We start from the raw sequence: 26,808 nt of genomic DNA, 5'->3' as shown, positions 1-26,808 counted from the left end.
TTTATTAATAATTATTATTTTTGTTGTTGTTTGGTTGATTGTGCCTATTTTTAGGGGTTTTTTTTTTGTCTTGTTTATTATTTAATTTACAATATCACAAAATGCAGCACTGACATCACAGAACACACAATTAAATTCTTAATTAATGCATCAAAATAATCATGAAAAAAACAACAACAGAATGAACATATGCAGATATATACATATATATATGTGTATATGCTTAGCAGCGTTCTTCTTTAGTTCGTGTTACATGTTTTCTTTTTTTGTTTATAATTTATGCTACTAATTTGTTGCAAGGCTAAAAGATCATAACAAAATCAATCGCAAAAGCTAAACCATTTAGATAATGTTCAATCAATTATAGAATTATATTTCTAGTTGATTGCAGTCTGTTACTTAGCAGCGTCAATTATCAGGAAGAGGAAATTTAAAGAGCTTTTCTCCCAATTTAACTTTTTATTTTTCTAAACTATAATTAAAAGTAGATTACCTTACCTTAACCTTAAAAAAGGATTAGGCATTTAGAGACCTACATATGTACATATATCCTTCTCTAACAAATTCTGATTGCTAAACATCTGAATGACAAGTCTCTAAATTTTGATTCTTATCACTTTCTCAGTTGTCTAAAGATTAAATGCTACAAAATTAAAGATTTAAGTAGATATATCAAAAAGCTAAAGCTAATTTCTTAAGCATTTTCTACAACAGGATGGGCTATTAGAGATTATATCAATCATTTGACATCGAAGTTGTCTACTTAAACAAGAGTAAAAGTTGCAGGTCACGAAATGGGCTTTTAGATACCGTGTAATTGAACATTTCAAATATAAAGATGCATAGATTTGCTTTTATTTTTCATCAAAATAGATAGACATATAATGCGGATAGAACAATGGCCTGCAATATGTAGTTTTGAATGGACCCCCAAATGTATTGCAATGCATACACACAGGGTATATATAGTGAATCGCCCCATTGTCCATTTGCAGTGGGCCTCAATGGCGGACACACACTTGTCGGGGGAATACAAAAAATTAACAAAATAAAGAATGGAAAGAAATGAAGACTGTCACTGGCCCAAATTGATAAAGATTATCCAAAAGGCAATGCGACAGGCACGCCATGGAACGGCACGAGTCGTTCACGATGGCGCCAAAAACAGCAACACTACAGCAATTCTATATACATACATATATATATAGATATATTTATATAGATAGAGAGAGGGGTAACGGGTGCGCGTTGGTAGTGGGCATCGTTGATGACAAAAGGCCGCACAAATTCCAATTTAAATTTAATTTATTGAATTGTGAATCATGAATTGGTCATAAAGAATGAATTGGAATGTTCTCTTGTTTGTTCTCTTCGTTCTCACAATTCTCTCGCTTATACTTTCTTTCAGTTCATCTTTATATATCTAGCTCTTTGTTGCCTCTATTGCTTTTGCTTTCTCTCTGCCACTCCCTCTCTTGAATTTTGACAAAAGAAAATTTGTCTGGCGACAAATGAGAAATGAAATACCGGAAGTTGCAGTGCGACCAATTTTGCGGCAATTGTTCATAATTAAAATCAAAAAGCAACAAAAAGTAAACACCAGCAAAAACGTACGACCGACCACATCAAGTATACGCCACCATAAAAGTGAATGCTTTTTTTTTCTCTCTCTCGTTCGTATTCGTTCATTTGGATCTGGTGCGAATTATAATTGATGGCGCCCACATTTTCGTCTGATATTTGACTGAGTGTGTGTTCAATGAGTGAGTGTGTGTGTGTGTGTGTTTTATAGCCCCAGCTGGAGGTCAGTAGCACAAGGGGAGAAGAAGTGTGTGTGTGTGTGTGTGTGTGAGTCTATGGCACAAGGGGCACAAGGCAAGACATTGACATTGTCATCTTTTCGACTTTTATGGCGTCTTAAAAACATATCTCTATCTCATTCAATCTTGCACATCTTTATCATTCTATCTCTGTTACACTTTATATAGTATCTTTTGGTATTGCTGAAGCAGATTGCGAAATGTCAGATGAGAAATGAAAAGATTTCTTTGGAATGGACCCTAAATATTGAAAACATATGTATATAAAATAAATATATATATAAAATCGTTGGAAAAATTTCGAATTATTAAGGGTCAACTGTAATATTTTGTAGATTAAAGTTTTTTAGTTAACTTTGGCTATGCAATTTTACTATTTTTAAAAATATATTGAAATTTCTTGCCTTAGTTTGAAATCTATAACTCCAGAAATCACAATGAACTCAAGCAAAATAGTATCAAAAACTTGTTAAAGAAATGCGTATGCCACCTTTTGAAGGAACGGGTAATTGAAATATATTTATTTGTTAAACAAATTCGCTAGCCCAAGTGGGCATTGACTCATTTGCATGTATTTCACCGTATTTGGATGGAAAATCTATTTCCAAAAAGAAACAAAAAAAAAAGCGAGCAAACAAAAACAAAAATGTCAGCATTATGAGGCTAAAACATGCAATCGTCTGGCTACCTAGCAAATTTTTTTTGGGGAGTGGTCATTGTCAGTTATGGTGTGTGTGTGTGTGTGTTTGTTGACTCTCGAACAGGCTATTGACTTTGATGACCACCCACCAAACTAACCACCATCAGCAGCAGCAGCAACACCACCACCAGGTGAGGTTTTTGGTTTTTAATTAGGCAAATTAATTTCACATAGGCAAACTAAATTTTTCCTTTATAGGAGGGGGGAACAAAAATCGATCCAGAGCCAAAAACAACAACAACGACAACAGCTAATAGCAATTTCAATTAAATTTAAAGGAAATATTATGAACTGAATATAAAACGTAAACAATTCAGATTGAAATTCACATTTATCATAATCACAACAAAACACACAAAAATTAAACAGAAGGAACAAAGGAAAATTTTAAATAAATACAGCAAATTATAGTTTGATATCGATTTAGGTCTGACATCAGTGGTAACTGGTGATAAATATTTTCATGAACTTTCTAAGCATTCAAAGAATGCTTTACCAACCAGTCAATCGTTGTCAAATAGAACTCTTCTTCATCTAATCTATGAGATAAAGCAGAATATAGGTATAGGTATTTCATTTTCAGATTACGTGCCATGTTGTCGCAGCTCTTCTAGATAGGTAGTAAGCAACAGCAACGGAAATCATTTTTGTTCTGCTTTGCCTCATCTCTAATTGTATTATCAGTTTGAGTCAATTAGCTATTATGTACATAAATTCCCATGAACAGAGATAGAGATGGAGAGAGAAAGAGAGACATATGCATAAGTTCATTATATATACACGTAAGATATAGAAAATAAATGGATAGAAGACTCCAAGAGAGAAAGAAAGACAGATAGAAAGAGATAGAGAGAGAGTAGGAGGGAAAAAATGAAGGTTTTGCTTATCTTTTAATAGCTTGAAGTGACAAACGAAATATAGCCAAAGTTATTAGATTAGAATGCGGCGACTAGGAGGAAATTGCCATCAGACATTAGACCAAACAACAAAAAAAAATGTCAGCAGAGGATAGACAAATAAAGTAAGAAGAACAGGTAAGACGACTCTGAAGAACCCATTAATGAAATATTGTTTTTGCCGATCTCTTTTTTGTTTTTGGGTGCATTCCAGATATATATTTATGGTATCTATCTAATATATATATACGTATATATACATTTCTATCATTAAAGTTGTAAGCTTCCCTTTAGACCGATTGATGGTCATAAAAATGAAACTAATGACTTTAGCTCACTTAAGGTAATCCCCTTAAGAACTACAATATTCCCACTGTCTTTTTCTCTATTTCTAGCTTCCTGTCTTCCTTTCTCTCTCTCCCTTTATACATATATTGCTTTGTAGTCTCTTTTATGTTCTTTTCATCAGCACCTTGCTGTGAAAAAGTATTTTTGTAAATTGATGCAGGACACACCAGCAAATGACTCCCCATGGATAAGCGCGACTTGGCCAGAGCAAAGCAGAACTGAGCTAGAGGACGATGATGATGATGATGATAATGATGTGCTGGAGGATTGAATGCATATCTATCGTTGTGCAGCTTTGCAGTGCGTGACCTACAACAACAATTCTCGATGAACAACAAAAACGCCGGTTACAATCAAGTTGATTGCACCATATCAAATAAAAGTCAAGAAACTTTGCCAAGCCAGCAATAAATAAACAAAACGGGAAAAATGTACAAACAAGGCAAAGGAGGGAGAGAGATGAGATGAGTCACAAGGCGATAGAACATGCTGACTAACGCGGGGGGGCAAAACAAATGGAAAGGGATAACAAATTATGAAAAAATATTATAAATTAAGTGAATGACAAATGTGAGATTTCGTTGCACTCGAACATTCCGCCAAGCAGACAGGCGTAGGCAGTCATTCATCTCGATTTTCCAGCACCAAAATTCATAATTAAATACTCTGCTTATAATATCATCTCCGCCCCCTCACTCACTTGACAACTTTGTGTTGATCAACTTGATTTTATTGAAATCAACGATCCTTGATTGAAAGACCATTTAATGCCCTTTAATTGACAGTAAATTCCACTTGGAATATTTCTATATATACTTTTTTTTTTTGTGTAACAGGCTGCAGGGTATTTCGATACAAATACAAAGGAAAAAAACTGAATTTCAATTTGAATGCAATTTATGTTCCTACATACACACACACACAAACACAGAGAGGGAGAGAGAGACGCACACACACACACAGATGCACTTGAGTTCCAACAATGACGAAAGCAGAAACAGGAAAAAAAGACAGAAGGAGAAAAGAAAAAACAAAGGTAGACGACCTCTCACCAAGATGCCGCAACGAATGCTTTGCCAAAAGCATGAGCAAAAAAAAAAAAAAAGAAATTTGAAAAACATAAGAAGGAAAATTAACAAAATATGGCGTAGGAAAATTTGTTCATTTTCATTTAATTACATTTCTGAGTATATTTTAAGTTCATTTTTTTTTAACAAAACTGAATTTTAGTTTTTGCCCGATCAACTTTTCACACAAATTAGCCACAGTCTGGTGCATTTGGTTTTTCGGTTTCTCTCTCACTCTAACACAGTTTTACTCTCTCCCTCTCTCTCTGTGTGTGTGTGTGTGTGTGTCTCTCCCTTAATGAAAGCAAAACAATGAGAGAGACGACGAAAATCAAAATCGAAAAGGACACGATAAGCGAGAGAGCGACTTGACGCTCAATGGTAGGCAACACTTTTTATAGTTGCCTGTTAACGCTGCGTATGCGTAATGTTAAGCAATAGGGAAGAAGAGAAACTTACAGTATTTTGCTCTCTCTCTCTCTCTCTCTCTCTCTTTTTATTCTTCTATTGCAAACACAAACAAAACACCTACTCCGTCTCTCCTCTCCCCTCGGCTCGGACAGCAGCCCACGACATAAAACGACAACGAATTCGTCTACGACGAGGACTTCCTGACTTGCAGCCAACAACAACAATAACGAAAGGACATCGCAATTTATAGCAGGCCAATGCATGGACACAGGGGCAAATGCAGGAGGAGAGCAAAAGAGAGAGAGTGAGAGAGAGAGAGACGGGGAGAGTGGCAAAGCGAGAATGACACACACCCTCGCCAACCCGCTCAGATGGACATTCATAAATTAAAGGGCTTTCGCGGGACAGGGTGGCTAAAAGCGAAAAGTTAACAGCAACTTTGTGTTTAATTTGCCTACCTACGGCCTCCTCCCTCTCGCTCTCTACCCCTCCCCTTCGCTAAGTCCACCAGCAGGATAGCCGCTGTTGCTTGCATTGCATTTACACAAAAAATTTCCTTTATTTCACATTGTAGGAAAACATTTTTGTTATTGCACTTTATGTTGTTGTTTATTTGCATACTTTGCCATATCCTTAGATGCCAAAGGGGGAGGGGAGTGGTCCTGCATATTCTAGGTATTCTTTTCGTGAACCTTTGGTTAGTGTATACAGATTTCGACATGCTTTAAGTTAGAGGGTAAACGAGTGTTTTTTTTTTTTTTATTACGTTTTTGCCCCCTCTTCCTCTCCCATCACTTTCTGTGGGTGGCACTGACAAAGCTCTCTGAGATTTCTTGTTGTTGTTGTTGTTTTTTTTTGGGTGCGCTCACTCAATTTAAATTGCATTTATTTAAATTTCGTTGACGTTGAGACTTTTGCGGTTGGAATAGTATGATAGAATTATAAGCGGTTTGTAATGAAAGCAAGTACAGCAATGAAGCGACGTAGAATGAGAGGAATAGAAAGATCTAAGTCTGTGTTAGAGCAATATGATATCATATTTCATCATTCGTTATAATATGAAATGAAATTTGACTAATTGAAAGTCGTTGATATGGCAAAAACTGTCGAGAATACAAAGATTTTTTCTTTCAATTCTTGCATCTTCCAGAATTGCAGTTCTGATAGCTAGAAAAAAAATTGGAAATACAACAGCTTGTTAACGTTTTTTTTGTTTTTAAATTTCAGTTATTCAAAACGAAACAGTTTGCCATGTCTCGAAGGTCAAAATTAATTACTATTCTCTATATATTTGACATTTTGATATGAGTTAGTTGCAATTACAGTCCTATATTTACACACAAACCACATGACATTCTGGTGTAGCTTATATTTCTAAGAACTCTGATCCTTTCAGTTGAATTGATTTCACTTCTCTATAGCTCTGAACACAAAACTAACTAACACTAATGTCATAATAACTGAAATAAACATGTCATTGTAAGATCTATATAAGGCATACCAAATATCAAAAAGCATAATGATCAATGCGAACAACTTTTAAAACTCACTTGAAACTAATTATGATTGACAGTTTAAACAAGCTGTACAATTACTTCCCCCTAGAGAGCTGATATATCAGTACAATTCCTCACATTAAGCTACCTATATATAAGTATATGTACTTTTGGCTCCCATTTACCGCCATCTCCTAACCCTGTGCACCACTATTAGCCAAATTGTATCCAACCGGCAAAACACAACAAAAAAAAAAAAAAACACTCTGTCATGTGATTTACTTTAATTTGTTTTAATCTTTTTTGCCTTGAAAATTATGCACAAAACAAAAAATAGTGCGGAAAATTGATAAATAATTTGCTATAACTTTCATTTAAAATTTACTTTGATTTGTTGTTGCAGGTTTTACGATTTCACTATGCACTGTTGTGTTTTAGACTGTTTGACAACGTACTACACATATATTCTTAGTATATACAGCCCAGATTACATATGTAAAGCACTCACACTCACATACACACACGCACGCACACACACACACAGTAGCCGAGAGGCACACACTTAAACAAAACAACAAAAAAAAAAACAGAAAAATAACCAACGATAAATAACAAACTAATATTTTGTGCAATATTTTGCTTTTAATTTTTCCAGTAACATTTTCTATTTTCTTTTAAATTTCGTATTATTATTTTTATTTGTTTTATTATTATTATTATTTGTGTTTTTCTTTTTCTTCTTCTTCTTTTATTTTTGTATTTTCTGCGGGACACCAAAAAACACGCGCTGCTCTTGCCGACTGAGTTTTAATGTTAACTGAACATGGAAATGCCAGACGCGAGTCGGAACCGTATAGAAGTTTCCTATAAAAGTGAGCCAACAACAGCAATAACAAATAAGAAGAAGAAGACGGCAAAAGCAACAACAAAAAAACATGATAAAAAGTAAACGAAAAGAGAGAGATAGAGAGAAAGAAAAAGAGATTGTGAGAAATAATTGAGAGCACACAAAGCTCTCTCACTCACGTGCGCAGTTCAAGAGCCAGAGAGATGGAGAGAAATATTATGCCGGTTGTTGCAGCTTCCACAATTTCGAAGAGGCGGCATTAAGCAACAATAACAACAAAATTACAAACAACAACAACAACAACAACAGCAACAAAAATATAAAACAAAACAAAATAAAATAAAAGCTTCAACTTAAGTAAACAAAAGCGGCAAACGGCAGTGTGAAAATTTTAATAGTCATCAAAATGAAACAAATTTTTCATGTGCTAATTATTATGACTGAAGGATAGCATAAAGAACACTGATGCTTTCTCTCACACACACACACACACACACACACACACACACACACACACACACACACACACACACACACACACGAGAACCAAAAACAAAAAACAAAACAACAGCAAAAGAAAAGAAAAGATTGTAAAATCAAGAACAGAGAAGAGATTTGTTTATTGCCCCACCCCAAAATGTTACCCGCGCCGCCCTCCAAGCAAACAACATTTTATCTCCTTCGTATCTCAAGTGAAATATATATACATATATGTACATAGCGTATACAAATATTCAAATATATATGTATATATTTATACAAATTTTTTGTAAATCGGTGCCACAACTTCTAGGTACCCTACATAAATTAAGCTTTTGAGGTAATACTAGCGAATTACCAAATTGTCGCTTTAATCAGTTATCAATTATTATTTGAGTTATCGTTATCAACTCGTTCCCAATTATTTACTGTCAATATTACATCATTCTATTAAAGTTTGGCAGCTTGAACCTGTAATGAACAAACAGCTACCAGAAATACCGAATGTTAACACTGATTAAGAATGCTTTATGGAATTGAGATAAAGCCATTTGGTTCTTTCCTTTTATAACCAAATCTCATCGAAAGCATAAATGGAAAATTACGACAAGGAAGATGCAAGTTCTACCAAATTTGATTCCTTTTTTCTTATTGCCCCTCAAAAGCAACATACTCAATTTATTTAGGGTATTAGAAAAAAATTTAACCAAGCTAGAAGTGGAAAAGCAAATATACATATGTTTAGTTTTGAGTGTTTGTCTGTGTGTGTGTGTGTGTGTGTGTGTTTTTGGAAGTTGGGTCTTAACCGGGCGTTAAGTGCTCTAAAATGGGTCTAATTTATGGCTAATGCTGATGAGTTTTGGTAATTGATTCGATGTGAGGCAACATTCCCCTTAAGCAAAACGCTTGAAAGTAGGCAACGATTTTGTATTGATTCGCATTTGAAAGAAAGCAGCAGAAAAGTATGCTTTACAAAATTGAACATAAAAAAACAACATTTCCGGTTGAAAAAATAAATGTTTACTACTATGAAATTATAAAATGGTTTATCTAAGGTTTAAGAACCAAACACCGATACGCCTATGAAAGGATATCACGCATTTTTCTTGAAATTTTGTAGAAGTTAACAACTGACAAGGAAAGTTTAAAGATAAAGAGCACACGAAAATTTATTTACAAACTTTATAAGATTTCAATTTTAGCATAGAAGATTATTTTTGAACCATAGGAGATTCATAAATTTGTTTATAGGTATCAAAAGACAAATTCTTCAACTGCTTATTGCATAGGTACTATTAAGGGAATATCGGATGAATGCATTGGCCTTTTTTGAAGTTAAGAAGAAACTGACTGAGGACTACTTCACAGTGAGTAGAAGAAGTTACTTTATAATAATGTTAATATTAAATTGTATTTTTAGTGAATTTTCAAAAAAAAAAAACTGAACTCACCATTATTATTGCTGATGGCAAATCGCTGTTGAAGCTGCTGGGCCAGAGCCTGATGATGTTGGGCCAGAGGTGTTAAGGGTGGTGGCGGTTGGCCCACACCCAATTGCTGTGGCGCTGACTGGGAATGGGGCACTCCGCCGCTTAGGGACGATGTGTCAGAGGCGCCATCGTTACCACTGGCATTATGCCCGCCAACAATGCAGCCATTGGCCATGGAATTCTGTTGGTTGAGGCCACCGACACCGCTCGATCCATTGAGCATGGAATTTGCATTGAACTGTTGCACAGAAATGGAACTTGGTAGTCCTTGTTGTTGTTGTTGCTGCTGCTGCTGGTTGGAGGAGATTAGCGGATTGCCGGCAGAGCCATATGTTGTGGCATTTATGGAATTGTTGGCTTGATTTATGGAATTATTATGGACGGCAGAGAGTATAGAACCATTGGCAGTGGCTCCACTATTGTTGGTATTGTAGTACGACTCCTCGCCTAAAGGATAAGAGAAACAAAAAAAAACAACGAAACGAAACGAAAGCTTTAATTTCCACATAACTTTCACTTTGAAGAGACATCTGTTGTTCAAAGAAGGAACCCGTAAAGGAAAAGAAGCTTTTTTGCTACCAAATACGCATGTACGTTGCCTTACACAAACCTTTTTAAATTGAGGTAGGTTCATGGACTAGCTTTTTTACCCACCACTAATACATTCACCATCTTGGGTGATTGTCTTTTCTTGTTTGGAATCTTCGTTTTTTTCTATCCTGCTATTGACCAATTTGAATGCACTTCACGTTCAACAAATGTGAGTGTTTGTGTGCGTGTGTGTAAGGAAAGGCTTCTTGAGTGACGCAGCGGCATCAACAATTAGCCTCTCTGATTAATTGTCATTTTCGTAAAAGTCTTGCAATGTTGTCGCGACAACCGAAGAGACAAGGCGCCTCATCTTTCTCTCTCTCTCTCCTTCTCGCTCTATGCAATCTGACCGATTGACAATGTCTCCGCGTCGTCTTCATGTCACGTCACGGCTCAACTCATGCGGAAGGAGGTGGAGACCACGACGGCAATGACGGCGACGGCGACAGCGACGACGATGATGACAATCTCTATGTACGGAAAGCTTGGCCAAACAATTTAGTAAAGTGCCCAGGCAAAACACAAGAAAAAAACAAAACAAAATAAGGTATAAAAACAAAAACCTACAGATTGAGTGACTTGACTAAGCCAACAGACACGGCACTGCACACACACACACACAGAGAGGAGAGTTGGCTAAATCGTGCGTGGCTTATGGCCAATTTCCGTTTTGTTTGCCATGGCCAAGTTGAAGGCATGCAAGCTCCTAAAACAGTTGCAAAAGTTACAAATTGTCAAAGTTTTCTGTTCCGCACATGCATTGCCAGCTAATAAGGTTGTTTCTATTTTAATTTTTGTATCCTCTTTGTCCTTAGCTAAGGTTTACTTCACACACAAAGGTTAGCTTTAATCCTTTTGTGTGATCTTAAGCAACTTTAATTAATATACTAGTCTCGAAAATAAATGTCAAATAGTTTTTATGCTAAATATTACGTATCCTCGTCTTCTATTATTGGTGAAGCTTGCTCAAATCCTTATGAAAATCTTAATTTTATTATTGCCTTTATTCACTTACCTGGTTCTGGTATATTGCCCAAAGGACTTTCTGGTAGAAGAATGCCCTTTTGCACTAACTCATCACGATTGGCACGAACAGAAATCTTACGCTCCAAAGCTGTAAAATGTAGCCAATCAATAAACCAGTCACTCAAACCATCAATCAATCAAATTTGAATTGACACAAAAATTTGTCAATTGAACTTACACTTGGAGGTGGCCTCAAATTTTTCGCTCTTTTTTTTCCGTCTCCATTTCCATGGCTTAAAGAATCTACCCAGAGCGCTCAATTTACTTTTACGTTCCAGGGGTGGAGTTCGTGTCCCGGAGCCCAAACTATTTGTGCGTATAGCGGCTCCATTTTGTTTTTTAGCTGCAAAAGAAGGTAATCGTAATTAGCATAAAATCTTTTTAATATTTTGGCATCCAATTAATACAAATTTTAAACAGAATTTCATTTTGCATAGCAATTCTATATTCCACTCAAATAGGTTATATAAATTTACAGTATTTATTTGTCTATGACTTTTTTAAATGACAGTTTAAGAGGGAATATGCTAAAAATTTTGGAAATATCTTTATGATTTTCCTTTACACACATTTCTAAAAGCAGGCTATCCCCAGAGGGAGTACACTTCTCGCTACTGCCCTCGTCCTGTTCTTTTTTATGTTTGTTCGGTTTTTATCCTTTCAAATATTTATAATCGCTGATATTTGCAGTTCATGTCAGTTTGCATTAGGAAATCACTAAACCACACAATTTATAGGCCACCGAGTTGAAGCGGAGGAGAGGCGAATACTCAGCTAAAGAGCAAAAGAGAGACAAATATATTGCTGTCGTAGCTTTGTCGTCTCACATTTTACTAAGGTTGGGGGGTACAAAAAAGAAAAACCTCAGGTTTTTCTCCTCTATCTGTCGTTGTGGGATGGTTTTTTTTTTTCTTTCTTTATTTTTGTTGACGCTGATGCTGCCTCCAGATAAGCTTTGGTATACATACTACACCCTCACACCCATACACACACACATCTATTTAGTTGAGGTCTGCATTCAAGCGTTGAAATTAGGCTACTACTACTACCACCACTTGAACTACCTACGAAATAGTAGGAATACAGTAGAAGCAAACTGTAAAAAAGCAAGAGAGTAAATGCGAAAAAATAAATACGGCAAATGGGCTAACAACACAACTATTTGGCTTCGTCTTCTTACCAAGTTATTTTCTGCCTGACTCTTTATATTCTTATATTCTATGACGGAGGCTGCTCCAATTGTGGTCAATTGTACCGCTGCTGTTGCCCGCTACTTCTGGTCTGGTCGTCATGAGTTTAAGTTTCATAATACTTTAAGTTGGTTTTTCTTTCGGTTTATGTATGTCAAATATGTAAGGAAAAACAATAACAACAACAGTAGCAGTAGTAGCAGCAGAAGCAGCAGCATTACAAGTATTAGAAGAGAATTAAAGAAAAGAAAAACAGTTGCAAAAGACAACCCGCAGGCTGACACAATAAGATGTATGTTTGTATGTACTTTGCCTTGCCTCAATCTAAATGGCGCCATAAATTGGTGGAGTTTCTAAAAAGCAGACTAAAAAATACCCTAAGATGTTCAGATTCCATAACATTTCATTGAATCTAAGTGAAATCAAAGTTAAGTTCGTTGGTCAATTCGACTTGAGTTTAATTTTCATTGACTATGGAATCCAAAGATTTTTATACGATCCAGTTGCTGGATCGTCTTTAAAAATAAAATCTTAGAGATCCAAACTGAAATACTTTAAGTTTCTGAAAGATTTTTGGATGATTGTCGTATTCTCAAACAATTTAAGACTAAACCTTTAATCTGAAAAGTTAATAATTTGTTTTGGCTCTCGTTGATTGTGATTTTATAGTGACCAACTCGTGTTATATATTACTGATTCGATATAACAATCAATTTGTTTTATGCGATCTATTTGACACCTTTGATTATGCTTTTTTACTATTATCGACTCGCTAACTTCATCATCTAATTTGAAACATTCCATAAACTCATTTCGAATACAGGGAATTGGCTGGATGAGAACAAGAATAAAATTTTAAAACCAAAAATGAGAAAAACAAAAACAGAAGCCAAGAATATCTTCTTACAACAAGAAGAATGCGAGAAGGCGAGAGTGTGATATGGAGAGGGCCAGAAACAGAGACAGAGCCATGGCCAGGGCGAAGGCAAGGGTGTGGAGAGAATTTTTATTTTGCTTGTTTTTTTTTTTGTTTTGTGTTTTGCCAAAAAGCAAAACGCCAAATATATGCAAAATGAAAATAAACAACTCACAGCGGGCGTTGGGGGCTTTTTTTTAGCGTCGATGTTGGCGTTCGCTTTGGCTTGGGCATCGCTGCTGCTGGCGTCTACCTCTGCAGCAGCCGCCTCTGCTACTGCCGCTGCCGCCGTCGTCGTCACCGTCACCGTCACCTTGCTTATAGTCGGGTCGTCATATAATAATTTTATTTGGCTTTTTGTTTTCTTAGCCATGTAGTAGTAGTAGTAGTTGAATAAAAAACGGCAAAAAGGAAAACCTGTTTGGTTGCAGCTTCAAGATTTGGCTTCTAAATAAGCGACAATATCGAGATGGGAGAGAGAGAGAGAGAGGCGAGGAGACTACACACGGCGGACAACAAAAGCGAGTGAAGGGCGCGGCAGCAACAGCAACAACAACAACAAAAACAACACCGACAATACCAACAAGCAAAGTAATGTTATGCGAACGCGTGGAAAACGGGTTTTCGCGAAAGTTGTTGTACTGTATATGTATATACATACTTGTACATTTGGTCTTTGGAGACCAACCTCCTATTCCTCCTAACCCTCTCAAACCCCTGCTTCTCCACCACAGATTGGGTGAACCAAAAAAACAAGTCATAAAAAAATTTTCTTGGTTTTTGTCCAGGGCAAAGGAAAGTTAACTCAAGGAAGAGTAAAAGTATGAAAAATTACCATTAGATATATGTATGTAGATGGATAACAAGAATGTATGAATATATTTGTTACTCTAACAAATGGGAAGAGCATATTATGCATTCGATTCATTCTAATTTAAACTCATTCTTTCGTTTGTTGCTGTTTTTATCGGAAGGCCAAATTTATTCTGCGGCATATTTCAATCTAAAATTATATGAATGAAAATCATTCGTCAGATGTTTCCATTCCAAATAGAAAATATACATTTACTCATATACTTTTGCATTAACTAAGCAACCATTAAAGCATTTAATGTTAATCTTAAATTTGATTCAACTGTCTAAATTCTTATCTTTGTCAAAGCAAATTCTTAAATTTCATCAAATTATTGAGCAAATTTTCATCACAATTTAGTTTATTGGGAAATTGTGTCTCTTTAGAGAAACAGCACAGAAAAACAAAATCCAAAATCTGATTTTAAGATCTAAATTTATTCCTTATAACAGTCAAAAAACGAAAATCTATTTCAAGTGGCTTTTGAGAGACAAATTATATGAAATAAAATCATTATTGATTTCTTCATGAAAGACTTATATTTTATATATATTTCAATTTATTTAACATGATCAATAGTTAGTTCAAAATTTGCCCCGTTTTGCATTTTGCAAGTTTTCTGTTTTAGTTTTGATTTATAATTTGACTCAATGTGCCACTAAATGAAGGCCAGGCCAAGGCGTAGGCAGCAAAAAAAAATTCATAGATTTTGATTTGCAAAGCAGTAGCTTAACTTTGATAATTTACCCACAGAAATTTGTATATTTTTATATATGTACACATGCATGTACAGCGACGCCTTATGTAAATTGACAATTGGCGTTGTTCCACTTAAAGCAACAACAACAAAAACTACACACACACACACACACACACACACACACACTACTCACTGGTATAAATAAACAAAATCGTTGCTGATAATAACTAAACCGCATACACGATAAATTGACAGCAGACAATAACAGCAACGAATTTATTTGCACAACGTGATGTGCTCAACAATTTGTTAAGCAAAGAGCACGACAAATAAAAAAAAAGTATAAATAAAAGAAAGAAAAATACAAAACACCAAAATCACCGACAAAATTCAACACCTAACATTAAGATATAAATTATTTTCATAACAAGAGACATACCGAAAGAGGGGGGCGGAAAGAGGAGAAAGAGATATAAAAAAGATTAAGTTTTGTTACAAGTGAGAGAAATGAGAAAAGGCAGGTTCACGGAAAGTGAAAAGAAAAAGTGTGGCAAATCATGAGAAAGATTTTCGTTTGCTGCTAAAGCAAATTTTTCGTTTTTTTGCTGCAGCTTTCCAAAATAACAGAAAGAAGCATAATCCAAGTTATCAAAGTCGGCTTGCTGGATACCCTGCCTTAATCCATCAGTTTGGCCCATAACGAATAAACTCATTCATCTAACATATGCAAATATACATACCCACTCTAGCGGTCTACAGGGTATTGAATTTTTGTGTAAAGAAAAAATAAAGTCATGACCGAAGGTCACCAAGTTAATTGATGGCAGCAACCCCAAACCCGAGCAGCGTGTATGAGCTAATTTGCCGTGTCTTTTCATTTTGATTTTTGCTTTTTGGTAGGTCTAATGTCGAATTGATTGCAATATGAAACCTGAAATTAATTGTAATTACTTGAGCGCATTGCGATAAAATGCTTTCAATGTGCAAATGGTTAGAAAGAAGGCGTCGGCGTGCAATGTGGCGATAGAGCGGAAAAGTGATTGGGGAGGGGGGGAACTAGTGGGGTAGGTAGGGAAGTTAAAAGTTACGGCACGTAGTTATTCGGAAATGAAAAACCTCTCATACAAAAAGCGCAGCAAAGCGTTCAAAGTAAAACTGCACATGCACAAAATTCAAATCATATTACGTATACGCAATGTATTGCCCAGCAAATGCAAAGGAAAACGTGAATCAAATCACTGAATGGGGAGCTGAATGGCTGTGTGTGTGTGTGAGTGTGTATTGCATTCAGAAATATTGATCATAAGCAATGCCGACAGAAAACAAGTTTTGAATATATACACACATATTTATCTCTATATGTTGCAAGAACATTTCAAAATTTTATCGTTAGTTGTCGACCAACAAAATCACATTAAATCACAAAATTGAAACTCAACTCAAACACTGAAGGAAATCGAGTTTATCGTTAAACTCTGGAACGAATCTATGTACATATGTAAAACCAATATCATTCATTTAATATCGATTGCAAAATTTCATCTCCTTGCATTTGGTTCGTTTAATGTGACACCGAAATCATTACCCAGACAATGCCAAAATCTGAACTGAAACACATGTCCAATTAATGGAACCAAAAACTGTAATTATTCGTTGCCAACTGAGTCAATAGCAAAATGCCAAATAGAATCTCATTTCAATGTTTTTTGTTTCTTTTTTTTTTTTTTTTTTGTGTTTTGTTTTCTAACTCAACTCGATTGTATAGCAGAGGACCCACCGCATAGAACGACGATGGGCACATGTCAAATTCAATTATGATTTGTGTGATTCAAAGAGCGAATTACTCGCTACGCTGACTGCGACAAACTATGAATACTTGCGATCTCACCGCAAACCCGCCTACCCAACATCATACACAGCGATGAATGGTGGGGTCTCTTGTAATTATCGCCAAAAGATATATGTATTGGCAACGATAACAATCGCCAAACGGAAAGAGAGAGAGACAGAGACAAAGTGATAAATAGAGATAGAGTCTTCGAGACACTCTTTCTGAAATTCCAATGAATAATGAATGACAAAATGAATCATGCGACCGGCATGGCACACGCACGAAACAAAACAGAAAGCAAAAAAAAAAACAGCAATCAATCGAAAATCAGTAAACTAAAAACAAAAAAAAAAAACAAAAGCGAAATTGAACAAAACAAATTGCATATTAAATGCTCGGCAAATGAAAAACTTTTTCCTATTTGTACAAACGAACCGTAGAAGAGGACACGTGTCCGTTTGTTTGACTGAATTACGAAATGTGAATGTGAATGGAAGTGAGTGTGTTTCCAACTATAGAAAAAAATTAAATGAAAATTAATTCAAGTCAAGCTAATTGCAATGACATTTGACTTATTATCGACAGAAAAGTTTAAAAATAGCAGAGAACTAATTGAGTGAGCTGGAATGGCGTATCCCTCCCTCTCCCTCTCTCACCTGCAACAAACAGGACACACGTCTCCAATTTCCAATATATAAAGGATAATGATCAGGTTGAATTAAAATCACAGAGTAAAGAACAAAGTTACATGCTCAGTAGAGAGTATTTAAAAGTCGGTTCCTGAACTCAACTAATTGGTTTTAATATTTTAAGCCCAAGGGCAGAAATGATTTTATGCAACCAAAGTTCAATGTACAGAAAAACAAAGGATTGAAAGGAAAGAAAAATTAAAAATACAAATTTCAATCTCTTTTATTTTTTTGGCATTTATTGAAATATTTGCACATAACTTACATAAATGTAAATAAAAAAGAAATTCCAAATTTCAATTAACATAAAATTTGTGTAAATCAAACAAAAAACCAACGAATGGAGAGGGAAGGGCAACGTTTCGATGAGAATCAAATAATTAAGAAACTAACCAATTGCCAAAAGCTGTCAATTTGGACAAATGAAATTCAAAATTCACTCTAAAAATAAGTTCTATAATACACAAAAAGATGCATTTGAACAAAAATGATGAAGATTGAAAAGAAAAAATGTCCAATACTATACAATTTTCAAGTTTATTCACTTTAATTTAATTAATTATCAAAAGAAGCTAAATCTCTTTTGGTGTTTGTTGAACTAATGCTTGCAAAATATTATAAAACATACATTTATGTAAATATGTGTGTGCACATATTGTTTTTTTGCTTGTATGTACAAATCTTTTGACATAAACGTAAGCCTGACATTATTCAATTATAGCAAAATAATCTTTGGATTATTTATCACTTGATTTGGTAATTTTCGCATTCATTATTTGCCGCTTTGACAAAAAGTATTTACTTACTTAAATTTGCTATTATTAATGAAGATGAGGTAATAAAATTGTTTGCCTTTTCAATACCAAGAATTAATTAGAGTTTAGCAGCAAGAAATGATGTGATTGCATTTAAACGTTTGATTAGGTGCACATTTCATCAAAAGGTCCCACATCAGCCACTTTATACAGCATTCAGGTATTTAAAGCTCGACATTCGCTTAGAAGGAGGTGGTGTTTAAGTGGCTCTTAGCTCGAAGGCAGTTTTTCTGCTAGTAGCTTTAACTTGTTCGTATGCTGTGCCGTAAGTATGCCTGCAATCCTGCACATTATCTTAGCTTCACCGAGCGTATGCTATAATGGTTCTTTTGATAATAATACTAAGGAGACTGAAATGTTTTCTGACTTTCCACTGGATAGCTCAACGTCCACCTTAACCAACCAATCTGCCAACTCATAACCATCAAAGATGACTTAGTTTCTCTTGGATGCACACCTTGTTGGTGTTGTTTAGAGCATTCTTGGCTTTGCCATTCGATAGGACAGCTCTTACCAGATGGGTTTGATGGATTGTCTGTTAAAGGCATTAAATGCAACTGGCCTACAATTTTGCAGTTTCCATGTATTACATTAGTGTTGAATAACACAAGAAAATGTATTAATATTCTCTCTTCCTATGGTATGCAACTGGACTCAAATAGCAACAATGTTGCTCGTAATATCATCATCTCATATAACACAAACTACAAAGTCATACAAAGTAAGAGCCACAAGTTGAAAACTTTGTTCTGGTCTCATATTTCACAGGTTCTTGTTAGCTTGATTTTGCTTAAAGCTTTTACCAATCAGCAATTTAACAAGATTTGAAAGCAGTTTTAAACTCTTTGTATACCTGAATAAACGGAAAACAAAACGAAAACCAAGAGAGAATGAAAAAAAAGGGCATGTCTTTTAACCATGACCCTCATTTGAATATTAAACGTCGCGGATGAACTCTGATGAAGTCAATTCCATCTGCTATAGGTAAGATGATTAATGTAGCAAATGCTCCTAATGACCCTCAAACCAGTCAGAGTTTAGACACTAAACTTGTCACATTTGGTCTAGACACACACTAGGTAAAAGACAATACTAATACAAAAGAAAACAAGGCAATCGATCGATCGATCACAAAACCAATAAAACTGTGCCACACCCTAACATACATAAATGCACAAACAACAGTCATTAATCAGAAGATTTGTAATCGGTCAATCGACAGAGTTCACACAACTTTTTAAATGAACAATCAAAAAGAAAACACTGACTCATTGGATACCCAGTAAATGACTAGATTATTATTAGATAACTAAATAAGATGTTTCATAAAGGAATAATCGTTGCAAACAATCATAATTAATTAGATTATTTATTGTTTTTAGAATTAAATCAATATATATTACATTCTGTAGACAAGTTTTCAAATAAAAAAGTGTGATTTTCCAAGTTTTATCTATATAATATATTTATAAGTAAATTTAATGAAAGATGTGCACTTTTTTACAAAATGTTTCAATATTCTTTTTTATTAGCTGAAAGTGCCCACATTTTTATGCAACATAATATACCTTTTAATTAACTTAAATTAAGGGTATAAGAACAAACTTTTGTCGATGATGACGATGATGATGATGAGCTCATGACTCTATCCCCACGTGGAGCAACTTTATTAAATTTTGTTCAGCTTGTTTATTTTTTCGCAATTTACTTTTTATTATTAATGGAGGAAAAGAGAGAAAGAGCAAGTGAGTTGGGTCCAAATATATACCAACCAAGTAGTGTATATATATAGCCATGTCCGTTGTATCTGTCAGTTTTAATTAATGTGCAAGTATGAATAAAATAAAAAAGAAGGAAAACCAAAAGCAGAAAAAAAGAGCTGCAAATGATTGCCAGACAAACACACATGGCAGAAACTGCAATGCAGGTCAAGAGTTGGAATTGATATCAATTCAGGCGTTACGAACTGACGTCGTCGGAGTAGGAATCGGAGTCGTCGACATATACATATGTATGTACATATAATCACAGTCAATGAGGATGATGAGACGAAGAAGAGCCTGTTTGGGTACAGTCTATGCAAAATTTGCCAAAGTTTCTATCTCTAGAGTCAGACAATATCTTCATAATCATCATTGAAAACAAAATGATAAACGCAATCATAAACGTCATTAGACTATTAGACAGACAGACAAACAGAATTCAGTCCAGGTGTCTTTTTTGCTGCTGTTTGCTATTTGAGTTCCATCGTCGTTTGGCTCTTGGCCAATTTGACAGTTGAAAAGTTTGCCTATGACAAAGTTTTCAATTTTTCTTTCGTCTTTTTGCAGAATTTTTGTATTTTTTTTTTTAACTTCTCAGAAGGCAAAATCAATTAACTGTAGTTAAAGTTTATCTTTTGCAGTTTGAGTTTCAAGCAAAGTAAAGATAAAGAGAGTGATAGGAGAGAGAGAGAGAGAGAGAGAGAAGGATGTGAAGCCTAAACTTAAATGAAAAACTCTTTGCCTCGTTATTTGGCTAGAAGTTCTTTTGGTTTTAAAAGTTATTTATCTATAAGAGAAAAGATTACCTTTTGCTTAAGTGGGCGAGTTAGAGAAAATACAAACAAAATACCAGAAAACAAAGTTAATTAAACAATAACATTGAGAAGGCGAATGCATATGTCTGTCCGATAGCAAATAAAAAAGTGGGCTTCAACTCTAAGAACGACTACTTATCTAATATGCCTAAGTTGATTTAAAATTTTATTCATTTTTCTGTTGACTTTTTTCATTTTGCAAGTTATCTTTTTGGGTACTCTTTTAGATGTGTTTATCAATCACGTTTTATGCAAGCTGTTCACGCCACCGGGTGAACAGCAGTGAGCGGCGAAGAGCAGTGAGCGGTGAGGAGTGAGGAGGGTTTTTTGATCCTCGGCGTCTACGGTCACACCAGGAGGAGTGACTTGATTTTTTCCAATGGGCACCGCCATCACTAAGAATCGAGCCTTTCACCCGAACACCCGTTCTCTTGCATTTTTTTTACGATTTGTTAATCACTTTCAACCCGAACCATTTCCGTGTGTGCCGGTTTACCTGTGAATATTATATAAATAATAAAACCTACATTTAGTTAACCGAAGTTTCTCGTGCGTTTTAATTCACCACTCGCTCACCACAAACTGAAGAAATTGGCACCCGCCAACTCCTTGTATTTCATTTGGATCCTTCCGCCCCCCCACGAACACAAGCAATTCTTATCGATTAAAGCTTGCCAAAGAACATGTCAATTATACATAAATGTTGATACATATCTATAATTCAATTAATGACTAACACAAAGAGAGAGAAGACACAGAAAACTGCAAAAAATGTTTGCATTTTGTGTTAATTTTTTTCTAAATCGTGACTGTAAAGAATTATACAACTGGTTATTATTATAAAAATAAAAAAAAAAATGAAAAAACTAATAACAATAATGATGAGAATATGGCAGTCTAATCCCAAACCTTCCTTCCATACTTCCCTCATGATAATGATGATGATGAGATGTGGATGAGACCCATACATCGCATAGATGTAGCTTCATTAGCACCTACAACTCCCACGACTGAACTGAACATTGAAAAATTACCAACAAATAGTTGTAAACAAATGTGCCAAGTTAACAAGTTGGTGTTGTTGGTTTAAGCAGGCAAGGCAAGGCAAGAGAAGGGAAGGGAAGGAAAGTGAAGTCAACTTACGTAAGTGGACTTTAGCAAAATTATGAATGTATAAATTCCGATTCTCTCTCCCTCTCTCACGGTCTCTCTGTCTCTTTCTTAAACACACACACACACCTTGCCAACCTGCGAAACGGCGGCGACGCGCCAGACGATACCAGAAATAGCAAAGTTAATCAGCAAACAACTTTGACGCCAATTTATTGATTAATGCCATACGATTAGCACAACAAAAGAGGCCCCATTGAAGTGCTTGTATTATACATATAAATGTATAAGAGAGTAAGTGAGGTGGGGGGAGGGGGAGATATGTCCAAATTTGTTTCTATACCCTGTCAGTCGAACCGTCATCGCTGAAGCACATAAAGTGTTCACATATTGCATGGAAAACAATCGAAACTAAATTTGGAAAGAACCAATTGAGGTAAATCGGGGGGAGAGAAAATGCCCATCATATCTCCACTCTCCTCTCTCTCTCTCTTTCACTCACAGAATTCTAGACGCAGCTTCCAGGCCTGTTTTTATTTATGATACACAAACACTTACATACATACGTATGTATATATAAATAGCCAATACAGACCCGTGCCACTCCCACTTTGAAAATTACTTCCCCCCTTTGAAAAAAAAAAAAAAAATCAACCAAACTGATGACACAAAGGCTTTTTGCCGAGTGCTCATACCACATGCCAGGTTTTCACAATCATGTTAAAGTTATTTTCTTTTTCTTCTCTTCAAAGCCTTTGGTTCACATTATTAGTGGTGGCAGCGTGACTCACGCTTCATCATTAAATTCAATGTACACCTTGCGTATACGTAATGTTAGTTTAAGTACGATATCTAATCTGTCATCATACAGATATTTTTCTAATACATATTCCACACCATTTCTTAGTGTTCATCTAAAACGTCGGGGTCACCATATTGATTTATTTCAAACCGTAAACATTATCGAGCATTTTTTGTATCTCATATTCTCTCTCATCTCACGTAAACGCATCTCTTATATATGTATGCATATACATACATACATAGCTACTGTCTGAGCCTATCTTTTGCCTTCTCTCCTCGTAAATAGCCCCAACATTTATTGCTACTGTATTTTTACAGCTAATAGGCAACACAACTGCAGAACTGACACAGAAATTGGCGTGCAAATTGAACAAAGAATGGAAGAAGGAAAAAAATCGAAAAACGAAAAAGCGAAATGACTTCAATAAAAATTTTCGTTCAAAAAAGAAACAACGAACTGACATTGAGAAGACTCGTCGTTGGGGGTTTTTTTTATTTTTTGAGTTCTTATCGATAGGCCCAGAAAGCGAGGACAACAATTTGCACAGCTGGACAACGGTTGGAAACGGTTTCATGTTGTCTAGAGTGCTAGACATGGGGGGGAGGGAGGTAAATTCACAGCTGGCAAACGAAAAGTGCTTATAGGAGAAGAGTTATTTGACATGGGAAATGAACGTTAGAAATTGAAAAACGCTCAAGTTCGATTTATGCTTTATTGAAGCCAATTTGTTGCTATATTTGTCTAGTTGGGGCAAAACGAAAAATAAAATAAAAAAACAGAAAAATAAATAAGAAAATAATTGCAAGTCGTAAATTGATTTCTATTGATTTTACAAACAATTTTCCTTTTTTTTTTTTTTTTTTTTGTATCAATCTATTTTAGCAAAGTCATGAGAAAAAATACAACCAACAAGCAGACAAGTAGACAGTTGATGGGGCGAGGTCTTCTTTTGTTTATCAAAGGAAATGACAATAACAATATTATTGTGTTAAAATGAAAAGAGAAAAAAAAACAACATGGAGGGGAAAAAGGTTCCCACAGTATTATGAAAAATGAAATCACAGATACGGACTATCGTATATTTATGTATATTTGTATGCCGATGTGAAAGTTTACCGCATCGCCATAATGAAATTCTCAAAACCATGATCCGTACTCAAACTTATGGTATATTTAATATTATTATTGTAAACTAATGATTTTTAAAGCTATGTATAAGCAAAGGGAACTTCTATTGAAGTATTTCTCACCTTTCCATAAACAAGTTTTCATTCGATTCACTATATAAATATACAACAAATGCGAGAATCATAAATCGGAGAAAAAAAAAATGTAATTACACAAAAAAAAAACTTGAATCTTTATCCGTATTCATCACACAAAACGAACAATTTGTAACAAATTCCAGACGAAAAGTAAAAACAATTCAAAGAATGCGGTTTGCACGAAAAACAAAAAAAAAAACATAAACAAAATAATTGCAAAGCACAAAAGAAAACAAAACAAAAAGTAGTCAAACAACAAAGTATTCAATCCAACGACATCGACATCGGCATCTCAAGTAACTTCCAACCCAGCTAACAAGCGATAATAAATGTGATTCATCGTTTTGCACTGACACACTGAATTATTAAGGAATTAGCTAAGCACTCCGCGCCGCCTCCGCCCACCAACACCCCAACACGTGCCTTTCCCACACACACACACGCACACACACTTGAAAGTACTTTCAGTTCTCCACTTGAACTTGAAAAACCATTTCAACAGAGAAGATACAATAAAATGCAAAGCAGCCAACATTTTTAATTGCATCTTTAAATGGTCATAAACCACCAGCAAACGAAAAAAAAAAACCCAAAAAAAAAAAAAAAAAAAACAAGCAATCTTCTCAAAGTTTTTAATAAACTAAAAATAGATACCCTGTCAAATGTGTTTTGCGGTTTTTCTGATTCTGTCTGTGTGTGTGTGTGTGTGTGTGTGTGTGTGTGCATGTAATAACAATGCGGGAAACTTCTTCATTATCATCTTCTGTCAAATCTTTCCCCTTTAATCCCCTTTGCAACCTCCATTATTGCTGCTCATATTCAATTTGTTGCTAAATGAATGCGTGTGTGTGTGTGTGTGTTTTTTGTGGTTTTATATTCTTATATATATTTTGATTGATGACGCCCGATTATGAGTCAGTTGAATCTGTTGACTTGGTAGGAGGAGAGGCCCTGATCAAAGCAGAGCACTGGGTAAGTGGGTTAGATGTAGAAAAGAAAAAAAAAACTGTCTATTAACTTTGCCTTGTCATGGAAATATGATACAGAGATACATACTTGTTGAACAAATGACCGACCTAACGAGTGACTGACTGACTGGCTGACATATGGCAAATCGGATTAAAATCTAACAGAAATGGGGTATGGACGAAAAACAAAAGTATAACAAAAGATTGAAACTATTTCACAAAAATTGATTGTGAAAAAAAGAAGATTGTTGTAGCATATTTATAAATATTACTAAGTATACCATGGGAGAAGTTATGATTGTTTGATCTAAAAACAGTTCTATTTTTCTCTAATCAAATTAAGTTAGAAATCCTTAAAAGTCATCTATACAGTATCTATGGGTATCAATTGGTAAACATTTACGAATTTGTTTATTATTTTCTCGTCTCGATTTGCCAACTCAAATATTTACCAAAAATTCTCTTTCACTATATAATACAATTTGATTGTGTGTGTGTGTGTGTTTTTTTTTTTTTTTTTTTGTCATTCTACTGTTAACATTACACTTTACCATAAACGAAACGAAACACTCCCACTAGAGCCCGCCCTCTACCTGTCATCGTACTATGCAAATTTAATCAATTTTCCAACTTATCCCGCATTCTTCTCTTCGTTTTCTTTAGTCTCACTACTTCTCCCACACAAAGCCGCACCTGATATACACAGCAGCAGCAGCACCCACAAAAGAAGAATTAAGCTGGCCTGTCCTCTGGTCCGTTTCCCCCCAGGCGTCGCTTGTACCGCCGATATCCCATGTGGCAGCCGCCGCGGCAATGCGTTATCCCCCTCTCTCACTCTCTTGCTCTTCTTTCTCATTTTCCTTTACCTGACACGCAGCATATTGTTTGCTATAGACAAGAGATAAAAACGTTGACAACTTTTCAGTCCAACAAACTGAACCCAAATAACGCACACCCGTTTCGTTCCTTTCCGTTCTGCTCCCGGTGTCCCATCCGTCCCTCGTCTGTCAGTCAGTTTGTCTGTCCACCATACATACTACTAGTAGTAACACTCCCTCCTACCGACCCTCGTCGCAGCTCCCTCACCATCCTCCTCCTTAGCCCCAAACCGACATCACATTTTAAAATCTCGAAACATTCAAGTGCAGTGAACCATTTTGGGGCACGTCGCTGGGCGCAAACAGAAATGGAAAGAGAGTCAGCGAGTGAATGAGAGAGTGTGAGTGAGGAGAGAGAGAAAAGCATTTCCGTTTTGCGACCATGTGTAAAAAACAAATAAAAATTGTTCACCAGTAACAAAAAACAAAAAATGTTATATACATACATATATATAAAACGAAAATGTAAGCGAACAGAAACAGCGGCAAAAAGTTCAGCCAGAATTATTTTACAGACTTTTAAGTGTAAACACATAAAACCATATTGAAAAGTTTAAAAAACTTTACCAAAAAACTTGAACTTATAGAGAAAACTAAACATTTTGATGATAAATTTTGGCAAAGATTATCGTTAATTTGAAAAATTAAGAGTATTAAACTAAGAATGTGTTTACACAATATTTTCACCCTCTTTGAAAATTTTAAAAGTAACTAACTATAATATTGATTTTGTTGACGTTACTTCAATGGCGGTAATTATTCATAATATATTTGCAGTTGTAAATTCAATTGTTCTGGTAATGACGGTTTCACATCCACGGTTAAGGCCAACCATTCCCCAAAGATGTGACTTGTGGGATTTGGCTATAAATGATTTTTCGATTGTATCTAATTTGGAAGCCCCAATGTTCAGGTATGGGACTTAGGGTCAGAGATTTGGCAAATCTTCTACCCTGGATACCAAAAATGGCCCTAGAATGGGATTGATATTATCTTTTCATCAGGTTCTTTAGTTTGTACTTATCGATGACTATTAGC

The 26,808-nt window shown here is 35.3% G+C and overlaps 1 protein-coding gene and 1 long non-coding RNA gene across 8 annotated transcripts in view; one reads left to right on the top strand and one right to left on the bottom strand.

The window, feature by feature from the left end:
- Positions 1-26,808, bottom strand: part of LOC137574430 (phosphatase and actin regulator 1) — a 123,263-nt gene that overhangs the window by 61,569 nt on the left and 34,886 nt on the right. For all 7 annotated transcript variants that reach the window (XM_068286738.1, XM_068286739.1, XM_068286737.1 and 4 more), the window contains exons 3-5: positions 11,351-11,515; positions 11,162-11,260; positions 9,517-10,002 (exon numbers count right to left, since the gene is read on the bottom strand). In XM_068286738.1, the coding sequence (XP_068142839.1) occupies positions 9,517-10,002; positions 11,162-11,260; positions 11,351-11,515 (750 nt within the window). The remainder of the gene's footprint in view (positions 1-9,516; positions 10,003-11,161; positions 11,261-11,350; positions 11,516-26,808) is intronic.
- On the top strand, positions 20,133-21,286 carry LOC137574645 (uncharacterized). Its single transcript, XR_011032023.1, has 2 exons — positions 20,133-20,177; positions 20,972-21,286. It is a non-coding gene; the product is annotated as an uncharacterized lncRNA (long non-coding RNA).

The sequence above is a fragment of the Drosophila tropicalis genome, unplaced genomic scaffold (assembly GCF_018151085.1).
Source record: "Drosophila tropicalis isolate 14030-0801.00 unplaced genomic scaffold, ASM1815108v1 contig_463, whole genome shotgun sequence".
Taxonomy (NCBI): Eukaryota; Metazoa; Arthropoda; class Insecta; order Diptera; family Drosophilidae; genus Drosophila; species Drosophila tropicalis.
This window is presented reverse-complemented; position numbering and strand designations above follow the sequence as displayed.